Source organism: Solenopsis invicta, chromosome 10, assembly GCF_016802725.1.
Source record: "Solenopsis invicta isolate M01_SB chromosome 10, UNIL_Sinv_3.0, whole genome shotgun sequence".
NCBI lineage: Eukaryota > Metazoa > Arthropoda > Insecta > Hymenoptera > Formicidae > Solenopsis > Solenopsis invicta.
In genome coordinates this window covers 6,569,582-6,581,863 of record NC_052673.1, presented here as the reverse complement: position 1 = coordinate 6,581,863, position 12,282 = coordinate 6,569,582, and the positions used below count along the sequence as shown (strand labels likewise).

The following is a 12,282-nucleotide window of genomic DNA, read 5'->3' as shown; positions in this document are numbered from 1 at the left end:
TTTGGAATAAATCGAAATGCTAAAACAATCCTCATGCACCTACCCGTAATTTTGGCGACGAAAGGACTGCCCTTGATATGCTTGTCGCCAAATTTAACAGTAATCTTGTATTCTCCGGGTGCGGTAGGTAGATAGGACACCGACACCGTGCCATCCTTATTGTCATGACAGCTTATTTCGGCTTTACTGGGCCCTTCGACAGCCAGCGAGAGACCACCCGCGCCAGCGCCTTTTGTTGAGATGGTGAAATTTCCAGGTTCGCCGCAAACACCGTAAACCAAGCCCGGTCCATACGCTGTTACGTATCCACTTGCCAAAGAATCGACATGAAATTTAAAGGGAGAACCTGTTAATAAAATCATACATTAATATAAATCACGTTGAAATCACATTGATACAGACATATTTGCTTTACATAATTAAATTTTACAGTTTTGCACAGAAAAAATTTTGCATCAATTAACAGATTTTATTTTATATATAAGCAAAAACATAAAAATAAAGATTGATCAATTTCAGTATATTATATTTTTATTTTAACATTGTAAAATTGTTTAATGAGCACAATGATTGTGTGTGTGTGTGTATTTTAATAACATAATAATAGTATTTATTAAAAAATTCTAATTCTTGGTTTGAAGATATTATTTCCTTTCAAATTTTTTTCCCTCTCAACCTATAAAAAAAATTATTATTGAATAAAGATGAATGTAAAGTGAACCTACGGTACATGTATATAGTATGCTGCACCTACATCTAAAATTTAATTGATCAAATATTTGTTATGTTTAACGAAAATAAATTATACCAATAAAAACTTTCCTAACAACACATTATTGTATATTATGTGCGATATGGTATCGCGATTCGAGCGTGAACGAAGATACAAGAGAGCGTAAAAACGGAGAAAGTTAAAGATTTTTCTATAAAAACTTATATAATTACTCGCGCGTAATTGCGAGGAGTGTTCGAAAAGTTTTGCGAACGAATATGTAGATAATGCAGAAAAGACAAATTATTTGCATAATTTTGTTATGTGCTATATTTTATATTACGGTAGAAATTTTATTCTGAGAAATTTATTTTGGCGACAGAATTAATGTTTGTATGACGCTTTTAAAAAATGATAAAGAGTAAGTAAAGTGATCATAGAAACTTAAATTGCGTAAAAATTAAACAAATAGAAGAGCGATGTTGAATCTAGGGGGTGCGCTAGACTTTCTTCGAGATAAAAATAAAACAATTATTAATCAATGTACAAAATAACAAATTTATACTCGCATAAATAAAATTTCTTTGATGACGTTATAAAAAATGAAGTAACAAAATCATGTAAATAATTTTTGTTTACAGTATTTCATACATTCCTTTATGTATATTTGCAGAATTTTTCAATCAGTACCTCGTATAGTAAAATTAATGAGATACTATAATAAATAATGTATACAACATTTTTTAAGTGAAAGAGAAGGTAATTAGGATATATTATATTTAATGATGCATCTAAAGTAAATTAATTTGTCAGACGGAGGGACTTATTATTAGCGCAAATTGGCACTCGCAAGATCCATTACACGGGGAATGAAATTTCATACAGCCTCTGTGTTTCAGGATCGTATGGATCGTACGCGCATCACACATTAGCGCGTTATTCTTGGAAGCTCTATGAATCTCCGTATGATCGATCGCGCTCACGATTGCATAATCGCCGTTAATTTGTGAGATGAATGGATTAATTTACCTTGGACGTGTTCGCCGTTGAATTTCACATAAATCTCATGGAGACCCTCCTCCCTTGGCTCGTACTTGATGGATACCGTGCCATCGTGATTGTCCTCGATAACTGGCTTATCCACGTTTCCGCTAGGCATCTTCACTTCGGCTGAAAATGAGCAGAGTAGCGTTCATCAGGCACATCCCAAGGACATCCGCGCGACATAGTTTCCTCGAGTGCGTCGCGATTGGTTGGCACTAGTATACAAAATTGCAGCTTTCGCACCCAAACAAGATTTCATATCAAAAATAACTACTTAATGTTTGTGTTTGTCATCCTCACCGTTTCATATTCAAAGAAACATAGTACTCATTCGCATATAAATAATATTCTTCGGAAATAGAAAGTTATATTACTTGTGCCTAACATATTTGTAGTAATTAGTTTAAATCTATTTCGTATTTACATCTTAAAACGTACAGAAACAATTATTAATTTGTGTATACGTTTGGAAAATTTAAAAAAATTGAAAAAAGAAGGGAACGATAAGTTAAAATATTTTTTGTCTAAAGATGCGTATCAGAAAAAGTTCTGTAACATACAAAATACAGATTTGGTATTAACCTTCCGCGGTCCAACGCAACGGGAGATTTAAAGATCCAAATTTTTAACTTTTAATTATTCTGATTCAAATTCGAACGCGTATAAAAAAATAAAAAACATTTCGGGACAAACAAGTGTGAAATCGTAGTTTGGAATGTTGGAAGAATGTACTGGAATTTTTTCAGATATTTTTAGAGCCCATAAACACTTTCGAAAACAGGCACCAGCGATCCGATTGGATTAGGAAAGCAGCGGAAAAAAATTGGACCAAGGAGGGTTAAGTATTCAATTTTTACACAACAAAATTTAATCGAGCCTAATTTGAATATACGATTCAGTTTTTAATGCGCACAATTAAGTTGCTAACAATTTCACAATTTACTCAACAAAAATATAATTGATCCAAGAGACAAATATTAAAACTCTGGAGTCAAAAATGATTATTTAATTAAAAAAAAAAAAAACAAATTGTAAGAACTCTCAATAATTAAAAATGTCCAAAAAGCGGGCAAATGAGAGTATGCGCAGTTTTTGGGGCACGTGCGCGCAACAATTTAATTGACGATCTTCAATCAATATAAAATACACACGTTTCGACACATTTTCAGTGTTAACAATTGTCCAAAATGCATCGGAAAATTTAATTTTTAATAAACATTCACAAATTTGTGTCGGCTAATGTGAATTAATTTTTCAGGTAGCAATATAATACAAAATTATAAAATACGATGAATTATCGTTTGCTAGAATTAGTCGGAGACGGATTGAAAGATCTTTTGGAGACAAAACCTTTTTTCGTGTCGACGTAAAAGATACTCTGAAAGACGAGCGGTGCAAAATCGAGCCCTGGCCCTGGAATCTCCTTTTCTTGGACGCTCTTAGCGTAGCAGATCGGTCCGCGCTCGGCGCGATTGAATTCGCTGAAGAATACGCTCTTCAACCAAGCTCTATAGAAAGTCGATACCTCCTGCCATGTGGCTGGTATTTCCACAATTGTCTCTGCCCAAATCATCTCCAACGAGCACACTTCAGGATTGCACGAATTTCCGACGTTGACGCACTTCACGAATTCGAGCGATTCGATTATAGGGTCGCACCGATTTCAAAATTCCAAATCCTATTCTGAATTAATAATCGCGTTTTTTTTCAAAAGAAAGAAAAATTATATATTTATATTAGAAGATCTAACAATAACGTATTTTATATTTATAATTAACAGACAAGTACATATTAATTTTACGCGGGACAGTTGATTCTAATTAAAAATCCTTTTTCGATTTTTTACACTCTATTTTTATTGTAAGCAGAAAAAATTAAATGTAAAAAGAATCTTACATCACTTCAAAAAAAAAAGAAGAAAAAAGGTTAGGATGATTCAACGCAAGTAAAAAAATCCAGTTGCGAACGCGCCGTCACGTGAGAAAGACAACACCCCGAAGATAAAATCCTCCGAATAGATCGGCGTCGATAAATCTCCGGAAACGCCCGTACTAAAATAAAGTCGAGAATTCCCGAGGGGTTCCGCGGAATGACGGACTTAAGGAGACCGACCAACCGACCGACCGACCGACCGACCCACCGACCGACTAACCGAACGTTAACAATATCTTCCGGTGTTCTCCAGCGATCTCGTTCGCAAGGTCTCCAGCCTGATGGCGCCTATCAGTCGACCTCACGAGGGCGCATCTCCGGCACGACTGACGGTCGCACCAGCACCAAAGTCGGTCGGTAGCGAGGACGATGAGAGAGTATGCTGGCCATCGATGTGGCTGGGCGATCTTTTTTTTTCCAGCGTTAGCTACCAGAGGCCTGCCAGAGTTTCATGTTGCCTACCACGATTGCCAGTCTACCTTAATAAAATATTCTCGTCTCCCCCTCTCTTTCTCTATCTCTCTCCCGCTACCTTCGTCTCTTCCTTTTCAACGATCCTGATCTCTCATTTCATCTTTATGAAGAGATCTATCCCTCTCTGTCGACCGCGCCACACGAGGACCACACGTACGCAGGAATATCATCACAGTGACCAACGCAGACATATCTGTGCACGCATGCACCGTCAGGGTGAATCTATAGAGGTTTACGCACGCGCTAATCCGAGGATTCCATGTCTGGTGGGAGGAAACGGGTAGTCGACGTCGCGGCGCCTGCACCTGGTGCTCGAAGATTTATGACGCAGGTGTATCGATGTGTGAAGGTGTATCTTATATACACACGCTACACATGCGCCTCGTGTATGTGTAGTAACCGCGGTTCTCGCGGATAGTTCGGTTACATAGCTGGTTACGTGATGGGATCAACGCTGGACGGGTCCGTTCGATCGGGATAAATCGGGAACGCGGCGACGCGACCATCATTAGGCGTGCACGTGTTGACGTTATTGCCAGGCGCTCCGCATATTGCTTTTGATTGCTAAAGAAGAGGGCTCAAGGTCGTCTTTGGAACGTGATATCACTCGTGACGAAGACCAATTATAGATCAATTAGAACTATTATTATTATAACCTGAGAAGAAACATCTTACTCTTAGAAATACCATCTTTTCCTTTAAAACAAAATTTTTAAGAAACGTAATAAATGAGTTTTTCAACGTTATACGTGAAAATGAAAAAAGATTTTACTTGTTATTAACCCTTTGCGCGTTTCTTTCTTAGACACTATCTTTTATTTTGTAAATTGCTTACTTGATTTTCTTAAAATTTGGGCTATGGAACTATTTGATTGTTTCAACTGAATCTGCGATTAAAAATGAAAAATTCAAAAATGGTGACTACAATATAATAAACAAAATTAAAAAAAAATAAGATGATTACCGTAAAAGTCGATTTTAATATTACTAAGTAACACCATTTCGTTTTATTTAAAGCTCGTGCTTGCTAAGTGGGACGAACTGGAAGCACATCAGCTTTCAAACTCTGATTACACTGGTTGACAAAAATTTAACATTTTTTTTACCTTAAAGTAAACGAAGTTGTTTCTGATAGATTGTGATGCGCTGATTACGAATCTGACCGCAAAAATGTCGTATTACGTCAAGTTTCTGAGATATTCTAACTTAAAGGTGCAAAAAATAAGATTTTTGGTCATTTTCCATGACTTATAAAATCTCTAACAATTTTTTTTCAGCATCCAGCTGGATGTCACATTGAAGTGTTATTCTTACTCTTTCCAACGCATATTTGATTGCTATAATCCGACTTTTTTTCGTTGAAATACAACAAATTAAATTCTTTTGTTTTTTAACCTTTTGTGTCACATTTATTTGTATCGATCGAACCAATTGTTTTGAAAATTTGTATCCGAGGATTTTTCGGGTCGCTGATTACGAAGACAGATTTTCAAAATTCAAAATGACCGATCTAATGTGACTGATCAAAGTCTTAAAAAACAAAAAACATTTAATTTGCTCTATTTCAGCAAAAAAAGTCGGATCATAGCAATAAAGTAATCAGCGCATCTATCAAATCTATCAGAAACGACTTTGTTTACTTTAAGGCCAAAATGGTGTCGACCAGTGTTATTATCCTAACAGCACAAGATATCGTATGAATATTCTGGAATATTCTAGATATTGTACAAACATTCGTACAAAAACGTGATTTTGTACGAATCATGCGTATATTTGTAAAATATCACAATATTCGTTGGATGTTATGAGCTCTTAGAATAACACTGTGACATAAGTCTCTCCTTCATTAAAGGTTACTATCTTTTTGAATTTTAATATTTTTAAGTTACATTCAAATTCAGCATTCAAATTCATTCCTATAAATTTTCTAAAATTCCTTGAAACATGATAATCAGATAATTTTTTTTTTCAAATTTAATCCGTCAAATTGAATATAAAATTTTTAAACTCTTAAATTCTTAAGTTCAGAATATGGAATTCAGTGACAACAAAAATTCTCAGAAAACAATGTTTTTCATCAACTATATCGTAAGAAAGATTCCGTCCTCGAAAAGTTAAAAATATCAGTAATATTAATAATTACACTTTTGTAACTCGGTTTAACAATCTAATAATGATATAATGATCTATTTTCAGCTTCGACTAAACCTAAAATATAGAAAAAGTCGCAAAGAAATTTGAAAAGTGTTCTTAAAATAATTCTGTATACTTCCCTCCGATTCTTTGCCATTCCTTCGCGCTTTACAAGAGATTGCGTAAATTGTTATCACGTGAAAGGAATCCCGGAATTCTTAAGATAGACAAGACGGGAATTTTGGCGCGTAACATCCTGGTTACGCTTCCGTGATCGCCGTTTCATTTACCGAAGGAAGTCGTCAAGCAAACGAACCGGCTCGCGCTAGTCACGTATTTAACACGCGCCGCAGCCGCTATGATGAAGAGGAACGGGTGTCTGCCGGGTCTGACTAATTGCAGACAAGCGTGATGCGTTGAACGTGCAATATTATTTGCGCATGCATCGGAGCATGTCAAAAGTTATCGAAAGTATCTCTCGACGTAATTTTCGTCAGCGAAAATCAACGAGCTAATTCAAAGTGATTCTTCATTCGAATCCAACTTCCGTCCTAAATTTACCTATCCCCAGACTCGTGACGTTAACGTCACGAGATAAAAGTAATATTATTTAGCGAGCTGGAGGCGGAAGATTATTTGCACGAGATTGCAGCGGGCTTCCAGCAACGAGATATTGATCTCTTGGCAAGGAGTAAAACCACCGTCCGGAATCGAATCGCGCGGGTTCGTCGACCGTAAAATCGCTCCAGTTGATCTTCACATGCCGGCGAGAGAGAGATCTGGACCGGAGGGTGAAAAAGCAGGCCGTGGATGTGGAAGGGATCGATCTTTTTCTGGATCGCTATCATCTTCGGCCGCTCGGGGACTCGGGCTTTGGACCAACCACGGGTACGCGCATCCGGAGCCACTTAATCACCTAATATTAATATCGCGGACACACAGTGCGTCGCGCTTATTCGACATACATACCGTCCTTCTACATACTAGTCTGTCCAGCTCGCCATATTTTTGGCAAGGTAGTGGATAAAGCGCGAATACGAATCCGTCGTGTCTGTCATTTGACGCTTTCCGAACGCGCGTTGGTCGACCAAGAAACATTACATATAATTGCATCGCGTTACTCGTCATCGCTCGTTTATTTCTCAACGTAAGCTCGTCCATCAAAAGAACATGTCCTTTTCGCTTATCTTGTAACAGTTACTCAATTACAGAAACGGATCGTTGTTACTTTTATTCGTTTGACGGGTAATTATTTATTTACTACACTTGTTAGCTAAGAAAGATCTGAAAACATTTACTTAGATTAAAAAGTAAATGTAATAAGCTGTCACGATGTATAATATAATAAATCAATCAAGGAAAAGGAAATGCCTCTGAACCGACACTGGGTATCCATGTGTGAACTAAAATGATTTATTTTCCCCAAGAAGAAATAAAACAGAATAGACGTTTCGATTTGTGATTGGGTCTTCTTGAGTATATAATAATTGAAATTTTGATTATAAAACTATTCGTAATATCGAGACATGTGATAAACTGTAAATTTAATTGTTATGTCACAAATTTAACATTAAATACTATTAGCTATTATTAATGTATCAGCGATTAATAACTATACGGAAAAATAACCATAATTGATTGAATTAACAGATGTTTTCTTATATAAATTTTGGAAATAAATCGAAAAATTTCAGGTTATTATAATATAACATTTTGATATACAACCAGAATATTCAGATATGATGATTATGAACATTTGATTAACACTTTCTGCTTGGATCTACAAAATTTCTAGTATATAGCAGTACGTGGAATCGTCATTAAATGGACGTGGTGTTCTATTTTTCGTAATAAAAAAACCATATAGATTACAACAAAAAATGTAGTATTATAAAATTTTTTACTGATATGCTAACAAAATGATTCTATTATTTGTGTTTTCTCAAAATTGGGTTCAAAGTAAATAAGAAATATATTGTATTTTAATAGTAGAGGAAAAGAAGGCTACTGTAGACATTATTACTAGTCCTATTATTAGGAGAGAAATTCTAATAATTGTTTATGGAATTATTCAATTAGTAGTCCGCCGTTTTTTTAGTAGCGCTAATATGCCAATACACAATAGTAACAATTGTTAGAAGGCATTTTTACTTTTGAGCACTTCTAAACTTTTTCTAACAAGTATATTTTAGCATTTAATTACACATACTTCCTTATTGTTAAATTTGAGCGTATTGTCACACGAATGTATGTACATTCAAGTGTTTTTTTGTTATTTAACTTTCTATTTGGCTGTACATACACACTTCGATCTGTGTAAAGTTAAACAATAAAGCTGTGGGTACGATGCGATTTTTTTTGTTAGATCGCATATGAGGCATTTTACTAGCAGTCATGCTGGCGATGCTGCTAGAAATATGGCATATTGCGTGTTATCATGTGTGCTAACATGCTGGTTTTTAATGACAGATCTGTTTCTATTTTTCCTGCGAGATTTGCTGCTAAGTACGTGGTGTGTTCAAAAAGTATCGCGAATTTTGAATTTTCGCGGGTTACGTATATTCGAATTTCGATCTTTTTGTGGCGTTATGTTGGTACTCATGTCTCTCACTTATGCCGACAAGCTCGGCCATTTTGAATGTTCACTTAATTGTTGACAGCTGCTTTGCTTGCACGTGTTTTGGATCGTCTTCGATTTTTACCTATTCAAAAAAATGGATCAAAGAACCTGTATCAAATTTTGTGTGAAAAACGAAATTAAGTGCGCGGATGCATTCCGAATGTTGACTGTGGCATACGGAGAAGCTACCTTGGACCGAAGCAACGTTTATCGGTGGTACAAAATGTTCTCAGAAGGCCGAGAAGATGTGAACGACGAGCGTGCCGGACGCCGAGCACTTCAACAACAGACGAAAAATTAATGAAGTGGAGAAAATGGTATTGGCCAATCGTCGAATCACCGTTAGAGAAGTTGCTGAGGACCTAAACATATCGATTGGCTAGTGCCATTCGATTTTTATCAATGATTTGGGCATGAGACGGGTCGCCGCGAAATTCGTGCCAAACGCCCTGCTCACACATCGTTGCTTGTGCGCGACTTTTTGGCCAAAACAACACACTAATGATGCCGCAGCCACCGTATTCCCCAGATCCGGCCCCCTGTGACTTTTTCTTGTTCCCTAAATTGAAGAGGCCCATGAAAGGAAGACGTTACGCTACGCTTGACGAGATAAAGACGGCATCGAAGGAGCTGAACAAGATAAAAAAAATGATTTTTTGAAGTGCTTCGAAGATTGGAAAAATTGTTGGCACAAGTGTATAATATCTCATGGGGTTTACTTTGAAGGGGACAAAATAGATATTCATGAATAAATAAATAATTTTTGAAAAAACACAAAATTCGCGATACTTTTTGAACACACCTCGTATAAATGTATGAATTGCAAGTATCAATGACCTTGTTCATGCGTTCTGTAATACTAACAGTATTAAATAGGTAATATATTACTTATTTTAAATATTAAGTATATACTGTTGGTACTTTTAATACTCAAAATTATTATTACTATTAGTAGTATACTCGTATTTCTGTAATAAAGGTATCATTCAAGAAGAAAGATAATGTAGCACGCATGGTAGCACGCAATACGCCATATTTCTAGCGGTATCGCCAGCATGACCGCTAGTAAAATGCCTCGCATGCAATCTAACAAAAAAAAAAAAATTACATCATGTAAGTACCCATAGCTTAACATAAGATTTTGTTAATATGGTTTTTTAAACAAAATTTTTATATCAAAATATTTCTTCGATAAATCGATTGTTATTGTAAAGGGCAGTGTTCAAAAACATCAGAGATGTTATTTTATGAATGTTGTTTAATGTTACAAACAGGAATAAAATGATATTTCTAATGATACCTTTAAAGTCTTTAAACGCAGAACAAATTTTAAATCAGAAAAATTCTGAACACAATAAAAAATTAAAAATATATACTTTTGTTAACAAAATACTGTGTTTTTTTTAAACTAAACTGATGTTTAAAAAATTATTTTTAGATTAACTATATTACCACTTTTTTTCTTCTACCGATTATGCAATGCGTTACATTTTTATAAATTACGTCCTAAGCAATAAATATTTCATTACTTTGAGTTTAGAATTTGTTAAACAACACTTCGACGAATAGAATTGTTTTAGTTTCAATATAAAATATTGATTATAAAGAAAGTTATTCAATAAAATAAAAATGGGTACTATATTACTCTTTCTTCCTCTAGAGTTTTTACTATTATATAAAAATTAAATTGATTTGATTCCTATAAAAAATGTATTTTTTATTAGATCTTATAAGGGAAAATCCAGCTATATATCGGATTTAGAAAAATTAATATTAAAATATAGAATTTAATCTAAAAGTAATGTAATATTCAAATATTAATCATTCAGAATCAAATGGTTAAAGTCTTTTTTCTGTACTGTTTGAGACCAATTGATAATTATCTTTCTTTTTCCTTAAATATTTATTTTTTCTTATTTTTTTTTCTTAACTTGTTTTTTTATATCACAAAAACATTTTTTTTAAATTTATTTATTTAAAAATAACATATATTATTTGAAAACATTATTTTATTAAATATGTATTGTTATTCAAAATTGAAAATTCGAGAGTTACCATTTAGGCATGACTGTTTCTGGAGATTCGGCCATTCACTATAATATCTGTTATGCATGTAATAATTCCAGACTTTAAAATTTTGTAAGTCCAACCCTTTGATGTATTAGTACTTGAATGGTATGTATTATTTTTATGATACCAAACTCTTAATATCTTACAAATATCTTGGTATTGAACCTTTTCAAAATCCACAAGATACATTACCTGAATTTTTTTTTGTTAGTTTAGAACACACGTAAATTTTAGAGGATTATAATAGATTATAATCTATATGCGAATTAAGACTCCTACTTTGAACCTTAAAATGGCAGTTAACGAAAAATTTCCCACTTTGAAATTCAAAAGGTTTTATCAAAAATAGGATTGTAATCTATTATATATGGGTGATAAGTTTTGAACTTATACACGAAAACAACATACTACTCAAAAATTGTTGTAAGATCTAAAAACTGTATCTTTTTAATGACTATTTCTAAATTTTTAGTCATATGCAACGTTTAGTTTTGTTTTGACAGTTAGTTGTAGTACGCGTGTTAGTATATTTTTCAACGCTGGTATGTGTGTAAAAACATTGTATATTGTTCTGTAATTAACCAAGTTGAAATCTGTTTACAATGATTCTGCTCTTTCGTTTTCAACGGTTAAAGTTTAGATTGCTAAGTTTAAGCGTGGCCGTACACATGGACGGAGGCTTCCTTAAAAGAGGTATGGATCTTTCCAACATTTAGAGGATATGAAATTCCACACCCAGAATTCGAGAAATTTTATAAAAAAAAAGAAATATTTAAATTTTGACAAATTTTAAGTGATATAATAAAAAATAGTATTTGATTGATGCCCACATTGCACGCTACAACGCATCTAATGAAAGAAATTAAATAATTGCGTGTTATTGAAATCATTCTCCCTCTTCCCCCTCCCTTTCGCTTGGTTGAATTACTCCACATCCAGAAAAGTCTAAAGTCTCCCTAGTTGTACAAATGTGTTTGATAATAAGCATTTGGTTCGTCTAAAAATTGCAACGATTGAAGAAATGGTCGACAAAATGCATCAAATGATTCTAGATGATCGGAGACTAAAGTTAAAGATATAGCAGGTATATCTTCTGACCGTATGTTCAAAATATTACAAGTAAAGATTTCAGTGTGAGAAAGCTGATTGCATGTTGAATTCTGTGTTTGATGACATTGGAATTTGGATTCAAAATGCATTTGATAATTTAAAATTAAACTACATGAATTACGCTACGAATTGGTTCCTCTCTCGCCCCTCTGCAGTTTTGTTTGTTTCCATGGAAAAGTGGTTGAAA

General features: G+C 34.3%; 1 protein-coding gene across 8 annotated transcripts in view; it reads right to left on the bottom strand.

Moving 5' to 3' along the window:
* LOC105200463 (filamin-A) overlaps positions 1 to 12,282 on the bottom strand; it is a 133,124-nt gene that overhangs the window by 14,935 nt on the left and 105,907 nt on the right. For 7 of the 8 annotated variants that reach the window (XM_039454599.1, XM_039454598.1, XM_039454600.1 and 4 more), the window contains 2 exons: positions 1,742 to 1,882; positions 44 to 346 (listed from right to left, as the gene is read on the bottom strand). In XM_039454599.1, the coding sequence (XP_039310533.1) occupies positions 44 to 346; positions 1,742 to 1,882 (444 nt within the window). Of the gene's footprint in view, positions 1 to 43; positions 347 to 1,741; positions 1,883 to 3,106; positions 3,459 to 12,282 lie in introns of those variants that run through there. The other variant, XM_026138888.2, reaches the window with a different exon arrangement.